The sequence below is a fragment of the Apteryx mantelli genome, chromosome 3, assembly GCF_036417845.1.
Source record: "Apteryx mantelli isolate bAptMan1 chromosome 3, bAptMan1.hap1, whole genome shotgun sequence".
Classification (NCBI taxonomy): domain Eukaryota; kingdom Metazoa; phylum Chordata; class Aves; order Apterygiformes; family Apterygidae; genus Apteryx; species Apteryx mantelli.
In genome coordinates, this window is record NC_089980.1 from 131903481 (window position 1) to 131921411 (window position 17931).

The following is a 17931-nucleotide window of genomic DNA, read 5'->3' on the forward strand; positions in this document are numbered from 1 at the left end:
GGGTAGTTCAGTAAAGGGACTAGTTACACAGAATGGCTTTCAAGACTCAACTAGACAGTATTACAGCTGAGCTGATCTAGTGTCGGATAGACTCCTCTGAGATGAAGTTCGGACCGCATATTAGCCAGAGGTCCCTTCCAACCAACACTCCTATGATCCTGAGGTCTGCAAAGAAGGGGGAGAAATGGCTTTCTCTTTAGGCTGACAGAATGGTCAGTGCTGGGGTATACTCCATGTCCTGTTGCCTTTCTAGTCACACGCACTGCCTGTGGAAAACCCTGTGTGCCTGCCTTATGACATGCTAATGTTAACATGTAGAACTCAGGTATACATGGTCTTGCTTGCTCTGGAAAGCCTGCCTCAGCAATACAGGAACCTGTCTTTGCAGGCTTAACACATACGTAGTAAGTGACTCTGATCATGAGCCTAACAAATGCACAGATGTTTTTCGGGCATCTGGCATATGCCCAACTTAACTGTGGGATTAGTCACCTATCTCAAAACCAGGTGTCTAAATCTGTTTGTGGATCCACTTGTGACTACTGCTGCCTTGGAGGAGGCCGTGATCTCCAGCAGAGCATCTAAGAGTTACTGGAATGAAAAATTTAAACAGTTTGGAAACATTCTTTTGATCCCAGATAGTTTCTGCAATCAAAAGCAGCAATGTATGGCTTGGCTTTGAGATTTGGATGTGTCACCCTTGTTGGAGAAAAACAAGTAATAGTGAGTAACCAGAGTAACGGATGTGATTAATAGGCATTGGCTCCAATTTGTTTTTTTCACCGGGAAGAGTAATAAAGAAATACTCATGCTGGGAAGCTGCTTTAAACTGACTAAAACCCATTCATTGTGGTGAGCTTGATGATATGGACATTACATCACTGAGACCGATTCCAGGATTAAGGCCAGTGCTCTCTGCAGACTGCAGCTGGTAAAATCCTTCCCCTTAGGCTGATGAAGATAGTAAATCAGGGAGGAATATCAGGCTAAGAGTCCTGGAATACTGAATGCAACTGGTAGGATGAATTACCCACTGAGGGCTTAGAGTAAAAGCTGGAATGAAACTGCCCAGCAGTGAGTGTTTGTGGAGTGATCCCACAACAGGGAATTCAAACAGACCTTGCAGCAGTAGCAAGACTGGAAGGATGTGCAACTTTTAGAAAGTGGGGACAGGTGTAAATAGGATAAGACAAGCTGATACCACTGTTCCCCCACATCCAGACTTTAATTTAAAATGCCATATTCCAAAAGCACAGCTGATGTCTTTAAATACTCTCACATGTGGAAGTTTCATCATAGCCAGACTTCACATTGACTCTTCGGCAGTGTACTGAAGCAATTCAGTACTAATGAAAGTAGAGGGTAAATCTGATCCAACCTATGTAAGTGGGTTCTCTATCATCTGTGAAGTCTTAAAATTTTTTTAATACTCTGCTATGGGATTTGATCTTTGTATGCTTTAAAAGGCTTTTGGCATGGGCTTGACTATGCTTGTCAGTAGTTACCTCAGTGGTAGCAGATTTAGGTGTTGGCATTTGTGAGTGTCCTTCTTCCCCATATCTCTGACACTTGATCACTTGTTTGTCACTGGTGTCAGTATGGTATTTAATATAACATGCACGATTTGCACTTAGCAAACAAGAAAGCAAAAAAGCAGCAAAGGAAAGGAGATGCTCCCCCAAATAAGCATGCCATCTGGATCCAATGAGGGTGACACATCCAGTCTTCCGCTTGTGAAGACCTGGAAAATATGAAATTAGCCATCTGCAGGGGACCACAGCTCAACACTGCCCTGTCACATTGCTAGGCTTGGTTCCCTTGCATCTTTTTGGGAGGCTGAGTGCATAGCTTATGGATATGAGAGCCTCCATTGTCTTGGCTTTCTGAGCTCTGGGAATGGGCGCCTGGCAGGTGGAGTTTTCTGACCTGGAATTGTCTCCTGAAGAGGTGCTAATGTGCTTGAAGATCTCATTCCAGCACAGATCCCTGAGAATGTGTTTACCTTTGGAAGTTAAATTATCTGCATGCACTTCATAACAGCAACATGAGTGATGTTGAGTGTTTTTATACTCCTGGGACATGGGATAAAGGAAAAGACCGTATTGTCACTTCTGAAGCTCTGATTGCCATGATGGTGACTCTGTGATTTATGAAGGTGCTGTAGCCTCATCTGTCACTCAGCCATCTCTCAGATGTATTATTGATATCTTCAGTGCTAGTTAACAAGGGAATAAAGATGCTTGAATGTGACATTTTGACATCCAGCTGAATGACCTCCTTATCACAAATCCTTTGAAGTGTATGAGAGAGATGGACCCATCTGAAGGTTACGATGTCTCTCTTACATTTTTCAGTTCAATGTGTTATGTGGAGGGCTGACATGTTGACAGGTCAAAAAAAAAAAAGAAAAAAAAAGGAGAGACCAAGCTAATTTCAATATCCTCCCTGAGAGTACTGCTGGCTGCTTGCCCTGTTAGTTCTGGAAATGCAAAAACCATTTCTGCTTAGATCTTGCATGGATGGAAAATAAGGGAAAATTCCCTTTTGTGAACAAAGTCTTTCAAGTGAGCATTTTCTCAAATTTTGTGCCACAGACTCCATTTCTTTTTTTTAGGGCTGTTTGCATAAATCTGGAAGAATATGACCCAATTGAAGAGAATGGCTCAGGCCTTACCAGGGGAGAAATGAGAACAGCGTTTGGATTTACCATGTGGGAGTGTGGTGTTGTCAGTAGGCTTTAGCTAGGTCTTGTAATCTGGGTTTGTGAGATGACTTTCTGCCACTCTTGCACTCACGCTATTTTAGGGCTTATTAGTTTTTGCAGGTAAGTGGCAACAGTGAAGGCCTGCCCAAATTATGGTTGATTGCCACAAGAGCTAAGGAAATGGAATACTACAAAAACCTACACAGTGGTATGCTGAAGTCAAACTGGCAGCCAGTTACAAGTGACATTCCTCAGCAATCAGTAATGCTTACTATCTTCATTAACAACTGGATGATGGGATGAAATGCTTCCTTACCAAGTTTGGGGGTGATACCAAGTTGGACAGGGCAGTTGTTACACTGGCAGGTAGGGCTGCCATTCAGAGGGACCTCAACGAGCTGGAGAAACCTTACGAAACTTTATGAAGTTCAAAAAGACAAGTGCAAAGTCTTGCACCTGGATAACCCCCTGCAACAGCACAGACTGGTGGCCAGCTGGCTAAAAAGCAGCTTTGCAGAAAAAAGACCAAGGGGTCCTGGGGGACAAGTTGAAGGTGAGTCATCAATAGGGTCCTGTGGCAATGAAGGCTAAGCAGATACTGAACTGTATGAGTAAGAACATAACAAGCAGACCAAGGGAAGGTTTTATTCACTATCTGGTGCTTATGTAACTATATCTGAAGTAGTGGAACGTCCAGCTTGGGGCTCCCCAGGACAAGAGAGATGTTGATGAACTGGAGCAATTCCAGCGAAGGGCCACCAAAGCTGGTCAGGGGACATATGGGGAGAGGCTGAGGGAGCTGCGTTTGTTCAGCCTGAAGAAGAGGATGCTTGGGGGGCTCTTATTGCTGTCTTCTGCTGCTTAAAAGGTGGATATACATATGATTCTTCTTGGAAATGCACAGCAAAAAGCCAGGAAGCAATGAACACAAGTTGCAGCAATGGAAATCTGATTAGATACAAGGAAAAAAATTCTTCACCTGGAGAGTGGTTTAGCCCTGGAACAGGTGCCCAGGGAGGCTTTGGAATATTCATCTGTGGAGGTTTTCAAAACTTGCCTGGACAAATTCCTGAGCAACCTGATGTAACTTCAAAGTTGGCCCTGCTTTTAGCAGGAGGTTGGGCTGCATAACCTCCAGATATTGCTTTCAGCTAAGTTATTCTGTGGTTTATGTGCTACAGTCCCAACAGGTGGCTCTTGTCCTGGATGCATTTTCAGTGTTAAGGTTTGCAACCAGTCCTCGTGAAAGAGTTTTTGTGTTTTTTTTTAAATCTCTGTTCCTTATTTCCTGTGTTAGGGGATTTCATCCTCATCTGTAATTGAAGCGTATAGAGTCTGTTCTGCACTTGGCTCGTTTGGGCTAGTGCAGTTTGGCCTGGAGTGGCCTGCAATTGGAGCATTGAGCATTTCACCATTGATATTTGATAAGTGAATATGGAGGTGTAGTCTGTGCCATGAGAAGCTGTGTATCTAAGGCCACATGTATGCTGGTAAACTAGCTGTGCCAGGGCCTGGGCATAGATACTGGAAATAGATCATCTATACTGTTAAATTGTAGCATGGTCCATGGCATGGTTAGTTGCCTTGGGCCAACTAACACTCTCCAGTCCAGGAGGCAATCTCCAATCTCCAGGCAATCCAGGAGATGGTTTGGGGTTGGTTATAGGACTGGAACCATTCCAACTAGGTGGTGCTGGTATGACCACTCTGTTTTGAAGAGTAAGAGTGCTCAATAGCACTGTTGTTCCACAGCAGTTGGCCTCAGGGCCAGGGAATGGTCCAGGGCACTGTTTCATTTACCAGTGTGTACATAGCCAAACAGCATAGGCTGGGCCTGGGCGCTGTTAAGGATACAAATAGGAATTGCAGTGACAAGACTTGCTCTGGCAGGTGGAGCTCCCTGGAAAAAGCTGTCTGCTTGGAAGTTACAACTCAGGCTACATTTGCACTGGTACCTGGGGCTGAGGAAGGGGCCAGAGCACTATCCCATGACCTTCTGCAGGCAGTAAGGCATGTTTTCAGTAGGTAACATGGACTCCCGGGGAAAATGAAATGTAACTACTACCTGATAAAGGTAGCTTCTAGATTGTGCTCACCTACTCTGTACACATTAGCTAGTCTGTACTATTGAATACGATGAGCCAGAGACTGTTGCCCAGCCCTAAGTCTGACTGGCCTCATGTGTATACAGCTAAACTGTCTACCACCTGTCCCCCCAACCCTTCTTCCACCCAAAAGATCCAGGGATGCCTCCTGCAATCTGATAATTGGGAGAAGCCCTATTATATTGTTCCTGTGCACTGTCTGGAGTAATGCTAGCTGGCCTGGACAAAATCAAACTAAGGAAAATGGTAACGCTTATACAAGGTGGATAATGGTGTGTCAGGGTTCAAGCTCAGTTTGGTCTCCTAGTACAGGGATAGCCATTGAAGTCAATGTGGATGGACATCTTAGCCTGCTCAGAACTGAACAGGAGGACAGAAGTCTTCAATACCAAGATGTGACTGGTGATGGCTAGAAATGCTGGTGATATTAGTGTGAGGATATACCACAGAGAAAACAGCTAGAAGCATTTTCTATGTGCTGAATCTACATGTCTCGCAGCTGAAGAGTCAACCCAGTTCATTCAGGTGGAGGGCAGAGTCTAGGCTTAGTTACCACTTATTCTTAAAGGAGGAGTATCCCAAAGGGCGAGCGTCTCTGACGATGTACACAAAAACCTTGCCATGCCTCTCCCAGGACCAGTAATGGGAGCTGCATGGATAATTCTGCACCCTCCCACGGAGGTAGTGCGCTCCTGTGCCGGGGGGTGAGGCCCCAGTGCAGACAGTCTTGGAATGCAGTCTGCTTTGCGTGAGAACAATAACAAATAAAAAGAATAGGCTCCCGCCATGAAATCCTATGCAGTGCTTAGATTTGATGAGTTTCTTTAACTGGACATTTGACAAAAAGACAATAAAGCAGGATTGCTGCATGCCAGATGTTTCCATTGGAACCCCTGACACTCGCTGGATCAAAAATCCCCTAAGGAAGTTTGGGTGGTTCAGTATGAAAATGCTCACATGGGGCCCTGTTCTTTTGTCGTTTGCATCATGTGAAATAAAATGCTGCCTTTGATTGGAGAATAAAGACATGTTGCCCTCTGGGCTTGGTTTTCTGCGGCTTTCCTGTGTCTGTCATGGCTTTTGTTGTGCTGGTTCTAGCATTCAATACCTTTTAGGGTTCGTTTTCCCTTTCCCTGCCTCCTGGTTACTGACCAAGAGGGGTTTCTATTCCTTTCTCTGTAGCTTTCCTGCTGCTTTTAGCAACTGCTTGATGTTGAAGACAATTCTTGTCAACTTCCTGTGCTTGGCCCTGGTCGGACAGTGAATGCAAACCATCAGTCTAGCACCTCAAAGTTCAAGAGCTGCCTGTACAAATCATTTTCACCTTAACTGAGAAAACAGTAGCAAACAATCTGATATAAAATAATACTTGGGAAAATATTTACCTTTGCAGCTTTGCATATTCTAAAGTCCTGATATGCTAGACATTTCTAGTTGCATGGGATAAACACAGTTAACAGAATATTTCTGCTCAGATAGTAGTTGGTAACATTATAGTTATTTGACCTCCTAGACTTCATTATACTTAGAAAAAGAACGTCCTCTAAGGACAGACAGAGATGCTGATCATCTCTGTCTGCAGAATGGGGCTAGAGATGGTCACTATAGACATGGCACAACTTTTTTGAACATAAAAAAGGCTAAAAAAGCCTAAAACATACCCAGACTGTCCCTATCTCTTCCTCTCAAAATGAAACAGGCAAAACCTGGAAAAAAACCCCCCCCCCCAACACGCTCAAATCAAATTAGAGTTTTACCCTTCCCCAAACAAGATCACAATGTTCATCTCCCTTCTACCCAGGAAGTGGGAATTTGCTAATAACGTTGCATGTTACTGTGATAGATTGCATTATCAGACAGCTGAATAAATCTGCAGGGTTTGAATATTGTAAGTGAATACTGTAACTGTAGTATTCATGTACTTTCTGTTCCTATGACAGTCTCTTAGTTTATGGGGGGACTTGTGGCTTTTCTGGATGAATACATTGGAAGGAGACTCCTGAGGTCTGAGTCTTTTTCCATGCCCTGTACTGATCTGCTGTTGTTAGTCTCTTCTCTTTCTATGACTCTGTTTCTTTATCTGTTAAAATGAGGATACTGATACCTCTCTTAGATTCCTTTGAGATCTTCATAGAACAAACACCAGGTAAGAAGAAATTATTATTATTGTGGATAGGCTTTTCCTTTTGACAACAAACCATCTTTTATTTGCAGCCTTCTTTCTGTTGCTGAGGAAGAACTTCTAATTCTTTGCTATTCTTTTCTGTAATTTTCTTTTACAATTTACAATTGATTAGAAGGGTTTGAGAGTCAGATACACCTTCCCATGTACGCACAAAGATCTTGAAATATTCATGGAAAGCTCACACATATCTGCTCTCATGTCTCTGCTCTGCATGAGTCTAGCTGTCTAATACGGATGGACAAATATTCAGAAATAGGTATCCTTTTTCCCTTTTAGAGTGTCAGTCGACTACTGCTCTCCAACTCATGATCAAGCGCTGTCATGGAAAAAGAAGTTGCAGCATATATGCCAGCACCTATGAATTTGGAGATCCTTGTTACCCTGGTATCCGAAAGCATCTTAATGTCATCTACACATGCGGTGAGCCACAAAATTCTCTTACTTTAACTGTCACTGGGGTATGTGTTTGATGAACAGCAGCCTGTGAAGAAAGGCAAGGGTTGTAATTGTGCAAAAAAAAGTTGTTGAGCTTCCAGAAGTCTATGCAGTTCATTGTGATCCCTATTTGGTCACGTGGGAAAGCTCTGTGGATCACTTGAATGGTTTAATTATGACTCTCTTTCTACTCATTGGCTTGATAGAAAAATCAGAAAATATAGAAATGATGTTTTGTTAACCTATCCAACACTGCCTCTGCAAAGCAGCAAAAACTGGCAGCTGAAGCCATTTTGGATGCTTACAACCTGAATGTTAGTGTCCTGCTGTTTCATTTGCCTGCAACAAAGTTTTGGTTATCAGGAGGCTCCTTTTTGCTTTGTTCTGTTTGTCTTTCATTTGTACAGGTAAATAAGACACACACCAATCCATACTCATCCAGGGCATTAGTAGAAAATCATCCCCAAAGTCTTCAGGTGAACATTGAAATATTTTCTTACCAAAATACTGTTATTTTGAAAAAACATGTCCTCAGTTGGGAGCATAGGTCATAATGTTAAGCAGACATTGTACTCCTTCCTGACTAGTCATCCTATTTTGCAACAAAGAAAAAAACGTTCCTTTCTGAGTTCTGTGGTATCAAAACAACATCAGATCTCTCTTCCTCCATCCTTGGAGATATTGTCTCCATCTTTGGAGATATTCAAAAGCTGTCTGGGCAACGTGCTCTAGGTGACCCTGTTTGAGCAGAGGGGTTGAACTAGGTGATCTCCAGAGGTCCCTTCCAGCCTCAACCATTCTGTGCTTCTGTGATTCCTCTAGCGATGAAAATTCACTCATTTGTAGCTTCAGAAGTTGATATATTTGAAAATATTTGCTTGAGGGATTTGCTTATAAAGCTGTTGTGAGGATCCTGACCCATTAAAACACTACCCATTTCTTTCTATGTTTGCCTGGAAGAGGAGATTCTGGTACTGTTCTGAATCTGCTGAGCCTGTAGCAGAAGAGATGCTGGCTGTATGCTCAGACAGCATCAGATCTGTGGGTCAGACTCTAACTGCAGCATCCTGAATCTGAGAGATGGTGTTTGAGATGGAGTTACTGTAGCAGTTTCTATAGTTATTATAGCATAGCTGATGTGCAGCACCTTGAGGAGCAGAGAGAGAGATATCCAGGAGCATGAGGCTATGAGCCCTTGCCTGGCTGTTGTTTCCTTTGGTGGGAGTGGCAGGAAGGTTGAAGTTTTTTTTCTTGGCTTTTTTTGTTTGTTTGAAATAATGCAGCAAGAAGTAGCAAGGCTTAGTGCAAAGCCTTGTGAATTTTCTACCCAGGAATGTCATGTTGTTAGATCAGTTTTCTCATAAAGACTGGAAAAAAGCTTATTCTCATGGGAATGTGATGAAATCCAAGGCAAATGAGCTCCATAGCTCAAAAGTCCAAGGACAAACCAAACAGAGCACTATGATGTATTTCCAAGAGGATATCTCAAAGGCCTATGCAGTCTCATTCTGGTGTTGTGGTCCTGGTCCCAAAGTCCACTACAAAATGCATTAGTGATCTGTTAGTCTGGTCTTAACTTTCCTAGTCAGATAGGAAACTACATCAGGAAATGAATCATGCTTGAGAGCACATGTTTGGGTTTTTTGCTTTTTTAGTGGGTGAAATCTACCTTGGACTTCGAAAGTGCCCATGGCTCCATTTCAAAATCATGATCTCAGACATATCTCTGAGATGGATTTTGTGATCATCAGCCACATATTTCTCCCCTCAAAAAGCAAAATCCTTCAAAATGTAAAATCCAAATAAACAAGAATCGAATTCAGTCTTATGTGCTTGTGCGAGACAGAAGGAAATTCTGGCATTCTTTTAAAACAAATTGCAAAACCAAGCTACCATGATGTTGTCATGGTTTAGAAAGCAATCATAGTGTGGAAAAACTCCTGTCAGATAACTCTTTTTTTCTGGTTTCCGTAAAGCTGCATGCATGCAGCTCCTGGTATGGTATTGTCCTACTTTCTCAAAGCCCGTGGGAATGAAAGGGGATGGGCTTTGACTGGTAAAAGTGACTCATGTACCTTTTGGTTTGGACTTTTTTTTCCTGTGATTGTATCTAGGTTTATATCCCCATTCCCCACTTCTTGTAGTTGGAAACGCTTGATACATGGAGCGCAGGAGCAGCTTTGCTGGAGAACGGTGGATTGGGGAATGTGATGGGTGTACCCAACAGGGGAGTTTCAAGTCTGAGCATCACTTCAGCCTTTCTCGTGACTGCCTCAGATGGGTGATTCCTCACTCAGAGATCCACAGGTGGTTTGTTCTTCTCCATCGCTCCAAGGCTGCCAGGCCATGGCAGAAATGTCCCTGCATGGTTCTGCAGCTTGGACCATGTCACTCATCTTACTTGTGGGGAAAACAGATGCTTCTTTGTTACTAAACCAGAGCTGCATGATGTATTTCCAGGAAGATATCTCAAAGACTTATGCAGTCTCATTCTAGCATTATGGTCCTGGTCCCAAAGTCCACTACCAATGCCATTAGTCATCTCTTAGTCTGACCTTAACTTTGGTGGTGGGAGCAAGCATATTGATGGATGTTGCAGTGTGGGTAGGAGGACCTTTATGCAGACATTTCCTGTATGAGAAACTTCAGTAATTACGGGGACGGAGCAGCTGAGCTCTACTCTTGGTGCTAAAGCATGGGGAGGGTTGGAAAGACAAATATATGTCTCCTGCTGATAGCAATTCTTGAAAAAAAATCTGTTGAGGGATTAATTTATGAGGTGACAGAACGTGATGTTAATTCAAAACTCATATGTTGTTAGCAGAAATCACATTTCTTTTGCTGAGGCAAACGTTGTGACAGACATTAATGCTGCTGTTGGCTGTTTGAAGCAATGGCTCATGAATGGCAAGTGAGATGACTTATCTCCGAATCCTGGTAGGAGAAGGTCTGCAAAAGTCTCTCGTGTCAGCACTTACAGACTGCTCTCTGACTTCTCAATAGTAACTGATCCTGTCCATATTCTCCAAGAAGCAAATGGATAAGGCAGCAGCTTTGGTTTCTTTAAGCTATGGCCTAATTTCTTGGAGGTTCATTCTTCGAGCCTCCATGTTATACTGGATATAAGAATTCCTCCCAGACATACATAATTTGTTGATGAATCTGGTTTTAAGTAGAGGTATCATCTAACTCTCTGTCCAGCTGTAGTTTTTCCCCCTTTTCTTGAGTAATTTGCTCTAATTATTCCAGCCGGTGGGAGTGCTTGTATATTGTTCTCAAGTCAACATAGCAGAATCAGTTCTCCGTATGGTATTATATCCCTTTCCATTTCGCATTAAATGCCTATTGGCATCACTTAGCTGCGATGGAAATACTACAAGTTAGCATGTATGTACAAGATGATTGAAACAAGCAAGTAACTGGCAGCCCGATGAGATAGCGATCTCTCGTGTACATTAGGATTCCATTAGCCCAGCCAAGGGAGCAGATGAAAATCCTCCAACATAAAAACATTCCAAACCTGAACATTGGCAGGAGCTGAAATACTAAAGTTTGATCCAAGGCCAAGTTTTGTTAATGGGGCGGTGGGGAAGGTGGGGTTTTCCAGTATGTGGGTCCCATTACTGGATTAATAAATACATTAATTACTTTTGTTTAAGGAAAAGAGCGCAAGGGCAAATTAATTCTGGGAAAGCAGAAAACACATGGTGGGGTTGCCTTCTGAGCATAGCAGCTGAACTAGAGGGAAATGCAAAAAATTTACCCCTGCTTTTTCTTTAAAATACCTTGAGACTATTAGAGGGTGGCAACAAATAAGAGTAATAATGCAAATGAGACAAAAAGTGCAACAAAGACTTAGTAGAAGTTTTTCTCTTTCTCTCTTTCTCTTTCTCTCTTTCTTCAGTATAAAACATTGCATTTGCAGTATATGCTGGTAGCTTGCTAGTGTCATTATGGCTGTGTTTTTGTACTTACTGATAAAACTTCCAGTACTCCTGACCTTTTTGTTTCTCTTAATTACCCTCTTGTTACCTTTGAAGACTCCTTTTAATTCTCCAGGTCTCTTTCCTCTCCAGTATGTTTGACTTAGTTTTTGGCCTACACTGAACTCCTAACTCAGCAAGGTATGTAAATGTGTGCTAATTTTTTTGCACACACATAATGCCACTTGTATTCAAGGAAGTGGTTAAGTGTGTGCTTAATTTTAAATCCAATGTATAAATACCATGGAAGTTAAACATTTTCTTAAATACTTCCTTGACTGGGGAGGGGGGATTATTTACATGCCTGTGTACAAAGAGAAACCATATTCATAGCACTGAAAGCCAAGAGAGAGGAGCAATTCAGAGTGCCTGCTGTCCCAAACTCTCAGACCCTGCCTCCCTGTGCAGTCAATAGAGACTGTAAATGTAGCCCTTCTGCTAAGTACCTGCTGTTCTTTAAAAACATGCATTGGTCGGAAATGGCCTGATGAGGAAAAAAATGATGGGGAAATGTGAATTTCTTTTGTCTAGGCATGTTTCAGTGGATTGGCTATCAGTCCTGGAAAAGGGTGATTTCTTAGTGCCTTTGTTAGATGTAGGATGGACAAAATGGAGGAAGTGTGATCTGAAATGCATTTTTGATGTGAATATCCATTGTGTGTTTAGATGTGTTTGTGTCTCCTGCTTGATTGATGCTTGGTAGAAAGTGGTCATTGGACTGGGAGCTAATGAACTGCCATGGCAAGTCATAAATTGCTTGGAAAATCTTGCAGTTCTGCCACATTAATAATCCTGCCATCCTGCTTTATGAGGCAATAAGCTAAGTCCCGGAGGACTTGTGCTTTACATCCTGACTGTTGCAGGATGAAGCATGAGCATAGAGACAGCAGCTCCTGTTGTTTAACTGTGGCTGGTGCTACTGACCAAATGCTGTTGTTCAGGGACAGCAGAGATGCTCCAGGGCAATGGGAGCATGCAGATCTGTAATCGTAAGCCACATTGCTCTAGGGAGCAGATAGCACTGGGGCAATCTATGGGCATAGCTATACCTTCAGTTTCTCTGGGTATTTGGGAAAGCATTTTCTCCAAAATGTTGCATTTAAATAAACATCTGATGAAGTGTATTGGACGAGAGGCAGGGTATAGGATCTGTGTTAAACAAGAGAGCTCAACGGTGGTTGCCCTCATGATGTTGATGAGGAGAGAGGTTGAAGAGCTGCACAAATTCTCTCCTGTCATCTCAAAGGGACCATGCTCTGGTCCATTAGTTCCTGTGCAGTAAATCCATCGATGCCTCAGGCTGGGTGAATGTAATGGTCTCTTTGCTCTTAAAACTCATTAATTCACGAATGTAGAAAATGTATTTTTATCACTGCAAAAGCACTTTCTGTTGCTATAAAGAGCCCATGTCCAAGATCTGAAAAAAGTAGAAAAAGAACAATTCCAGGCTTCAAAGAAAGAACAAAACCCCTTTAGACCTATTTCAATGAAGATGATATTGTTAGATTCAGTTTTCAAACAGGGCAAGGCAGACAGGGTGTTACCAGAGAAAGACAGACACAATATATAACACAGATGTCCTTCATAAGTTAAAACAAAATTTGTGTTTATAAACAAGTAAATGTTTTAGGCAACCTAACTCCAGGGATATTAAACTGAATGTATATTTGATACAATATACTTTTAACTGGGATTCTTGTGTCATACTGTAAAGCAGAACTCACAGACATGTAGATTTTAAATGTATGGCCACATAGTTTGACCTTCCAATTAAACAAAGAACAGAATAATGATATAATATTGAATATAATAATAGTCATGGTGTGGCTACTTTCACTGTCAAGGATCTGGATTCAGAGATGGTTTAGGGGGTCTGTTCTAATCCTGCCTCTTATTTTCCTAAGATAATAGAACTTTGTCCGATAATTCTTGTATCAAGCCTATGCTTCTGTTCATGCTATGATGTATATCTTAAAAAGCTATCCAGTCCTCATTTAATGACTGCAAATAATGAGGAATTCATGAAGTGGGATTCATCTGACCAAGTGTAGGACATAAGCCTTGGAGATTTATAGCATAGACATTCCCATCTGAGAAAAATTCCTTTTACAGGTAATGAAGAGAAACAGCTGCTTTTAAGGCACAAATCATCTCATCCTAAAGTAGGTGTCTGAAAGAGATGAACTGCACATTTGAAGTGACAATTCCCCTGTACTAACCATAAAGGAAGCTTTGGGAGGGCTGGTTGAGGCATCTATATGTAGGACCTCTACAGTGCAAATATCTACATAAGGTTAGATGATTTTAAACCACTGTGCTCTTAGGCCAATGCTCCTTTTGGTCAATATAATCACTCGTCATATAATAATAATGATAATACCAGTCTTTTCTCCTTAAGTTGACTGGTTTCCATTCCCACTGGTTGACTAAATCTCCAATTATCATAGTCTTGTCCAGGTAAGAGAGGAACATGATGCGTATTTAGGTTTCTTAGAGTGATTTTTTTTTTTTTTTTTTTTTTTAGAGAGGGGACTGTTTACTTCCTCTGAACCTGAAAGAATTACCTGCAACCAGACTTGATGGCAGGTGTGTTAGTGCTGAGAAAGTTCTCAAATACCTGATTGGTGTCTTGTACCCAGCCTAGGGTTACATTAGTCTCCAGACTTAGGTTTGGAGAGGGATTTTCCTGTTAATTGGGTTTGCATGGTATTGAGGTCCACTTTCTACATTTCATCTTTATAAGTTTCCTTGATGTCTCTAGGAACTAGGACAGTGTTGACAGCTTTGCTCTCTTCTTGATGGCCTTTTGGGTTTTGATTCTTTTAGTCTTCAGTTCTCAAGGCCTTAAGTTTGTTGTAGACTGCTGGGAACTGCAGCTGGTGATATGGGAGAAGGGGCAGAGTAGATTTTCTTTAGTGATGTAGCATATATTGCCTGTTCGTGCAAGAGAATGGACCTGTTGCACTTCCTTCCAGCCTTTTATACATTTCCATGCAGGGGAAGGAAAAGCAAGAAGCCTGTTCCTCTTTTAGAAACTTAGACCTCAACCTTAAACCTTTTGGAAACTTAGAAGCTTAGACTTCATGAATTCAAACCTCACAGAACCTGTTAAAAGAAAATGTGGTAGTATAAAGACTGCATCATGATGGATAAGCACAACCTTAAGGCTGACATTTTCCAACTTCCAAGGCTGTGACTTTGCCATCTTTAGTGATGTTCTCTTAACATTTTTTGTGGGTACAATTTTCTGGATCTTAGAGAGAAGCAAAGAAGGAAATCCCTCAGTCAGAAAGGCTCCATGGCACAGATCTGTTGGAGATCATGGCGTACCTGAGGGCAAAGGCAAGCTGTCATCTCCTGTTGACCAGTGCAAAAGAGAGCAGGGGACACGCTTTACTAATGAGCTTGGAGGTATCTGCTAATAGCAGAGGCCATAGTAGCTCTGCTATTGTACTTCAAGGAGAAATATGCTATAGAGAGAGAGAGAGAGATAAGTAGTGATTGCACAAGAATGTGAAATGTGAATGACGTGACCAGGAACAAATTTAGCTGGGAATTAGAGAAGGGACAAACAACTTAAATCATTTTAAGATGAAGCTTGATAAATTAGGTAATGGGAGGCTGTCAATGTGCTGCTCCTGTTTGTCTTTGTTTATTGTACAACTCACTATAGCTTGATCTGAATCTCAAATCTAGAAGAGCCTGAACATGTCTGGCCTGACTGGCCCAGACAGCAGCTCTTCGTTACCAGGGCAGAATGAGTCTGTGTCTGACATCGATTAGGGTAAATAAATATTCTGAGGAAGCAGAGTTCGGCATCTCAGGTAGAGGAGGAGCAGGTAATGTTGTCACCTCAAGGGAAAGGCTTTAAAGCCCTTTGATTCTTGCAGAGGAGAAATGGTGACCTGGAGATAAAAATCATTGCCTTGGGGATGGGGAGGAAAGAAGATGGGGCTGGAGGAAGTAGAGAGGGAGTTCAAAGGATACCTTTTACGATGATCCTAAGCAGAGTGAGCTGTGAGACAAATGCCCCCTTACAATTAGGTGAGCTTTGCTAGCCTTCTGCTGTGGCCCTCCATTTCATCCATTACTGAGAAACATGTAGAACTTCTTCTACTATGGAAAGAAGAGTCCCAAAGTACTCTGCAACCCCTCACCCCCATTGCTCAAAAGATGTGTCCACCGAGACCTTTATTCCTTTCATCTTTTTTTTTTTGATGAGGACCGTGTCCTAAAAGTCACAGGGGAGTGGATCAGGGGCTTGCTGTGAGGTTCCTGTTGTGCGTGAGGGGCTGCTCCAGGGTCGTTTTGCCTAGGGTCCATGCTGCTGCTGGCTAAGGGCTGGCAGAGGTTACAGTCACTGCTGGCCTCAGTGGAAAGGCCGATGGGCCATGGTGGGGGAGTGCGATGGGAAGGAGGCAGGGGGGATTTTTTTTCATTCTGATGTTACCCAGGAGTATTTATCTTGGCTTTTTTGGTATTTCAGCCGTTTTTATACTTATTTTTAACTTGTTATATGTCAGAGAAATGGCTGTTTGGAGCAACTGGCACAAATTAACCAGTAGGCTAAATTTGAGTCAGGAGAAAGGGAGGTAGGGACCCTTGTGTAGTAACCATGGTGATCTGGAAACTATCCTTAGTCTACAGTGGAATAAGAAATATTTTAGAATGGACCCAGAGTTTCTAACGTAGTAACTGTAATGCTGTAATGCTAAACAGTAATATAACCCAGATTTTACAGTGGTTGACACACCTATGAGATTTCTAAACAGACTTGCTCATTAAATGGTTTTTCCTGGCACAAAAATGCATCTGTCCGTGGGGGTGAATAGCAATATGCTAACTGGAGAACTGCTCTTGGGCTGGGTGCACAGAACATGGGTGGACCTGGGGGTCCATGTGACCGTCCTGAGATGTCCCTGCCAGAGTGGGGAGGACGCAGCCCTGACAGCAATTGTGATCTATCCAGAATTTCACCCCAGAAGAGCAGATCTACCTGAGAATGGTTGTGCAAGATTACATTTGAACGTAATATATCCAAAGGAATTCTTTTAGGAAGTCTAGGGAGAGATAGGTGGAGCAGAGTTAAAGTTACTTGGATTACTTGTACCTTGATTTTTTCTGTAAGCATAACTCTATTGTCCAAACTTTCTATTCTTTGACAATACCTATTGCCTTAATAATATTCTCTTAAAGGTTCTGACCATGAATATGTGGTAGATATTTACCATTTTATTGTCACAGGCTACTTTTTACCTTGGGAGCCTCATGGAATAGCTTCATTAAATACTGTTGATTTTCTGTACCTGTCAAGACCTGCACAGGTTTCAAATATGGTAATTGGTGGTAGTGTTGCTACCTTTAAGGATTCCTTTACTGAGAAGGTGGTAGGCAGCCAGTCTGCCAGCCTCTTTCATGCAAGAGACTGCAGGCTATAGTCAGAGGAATGTCTCAGCAGTGAATGGTTGACCCTTCATTCAGTGATCAGCCTAACTCCTCCTAATTGAGGTTAATGCCAAAAGCATTGACACCTTGATGCTAACTCATTAAGTGCCTGGAGGCTACTGAAGATTGCTGACAGCTCAGTGAAACACTCAGATTAAATTTGAAGGGAGCATTTGACACCATGACCAATTAAGATATATTTGCATGGATCACACATATATATTTGCCTTCCCTTTTTGAAAATGTATCAAGACAATGCCATTTCCTTCCACAGTTTATAGAAGGATTCACAGCTGGTGTCTTTCTGTGAGCACGTGCACATTTTTCTGCTGTGCACGTACCACTGCCCTGCTGTTTACTAGCTGCCCTCTCTTCTCTTTCTCCACTTTTATACGAAGCAAACAGGAAATTCTCTGGGATTTGGAAAATCCTTGTTCCTGAACATGAAAAGAGAACTGGAAGAGCAGGACAGAGAGGGGAAATAAATAGCAATTCTGTGAAAGCCACCAAAGATGCAAATATATGCGACCTCCGTGATGGGGTTCTTTGGTACAATTGGGGTTTGTGAGCTGCTACTGAAACAGAATAACACAGTAATGAGCCACTCAGAGGTGTCTGTAGCCCATTGATGCAAGGTACATGGGTATCAAATGCGTATTTAATCCCTGGGAAGAGCAGTAATGATTTACATCATGTTGCCATGCAACACACTCCCTAATTAAGAAGCAGTCCATGCTATGAGTAATTTAGTGGTTATGCAGTCAAGGCAGACTTTGTGAGAAAGAAGTATTAATCTCATTTTGTGTGACCAGGGGTGTCCGGTCATCCCTGCACCAGTGCTTAGAGATGGGGAAGGTCCAGGGAGGAGTTTACAAGTGGGGGTCCCAAGGAGGTTCTTCAGGACGTGTCTGCACAATATGCAGGATCTTGCAGACCCCCCTCATTTTCAGTGAGTAGGAGACTGTGACTGTTATGCTCCAGTAATTTTGATCTTCAGGAAACTTTCCTGAACATTCATCTACTTTTCCCACCTTCATTGCATTCGGACTGTATCCACCCAAACAATTAATACCC

At 42.3% G+C, this 17931-nt stretch overlaps 1 protein-coding gene across 1 annotated transcript in view; it reads left to right on the top strand.

Annotated features, from left to right (window-relative positions):
• Positions 1-17931, top strand: part of EVA1A (eva-1 homolog A, regulator of programmed cell death) — a 220577-nt gene that overhangs the window by 103183 nt on the left and 99463 nt on the right. Inside the window, exon 5 of the mRNA XM_013957011.2 lies at positions 7271-7414. Coding sequence (XP_013812465.1) covers positions 7271-7414 — 144 coding nt within the window. The remainder of the gene's footprint in view (positions 1-7270; positions 7415-17931) is intronic.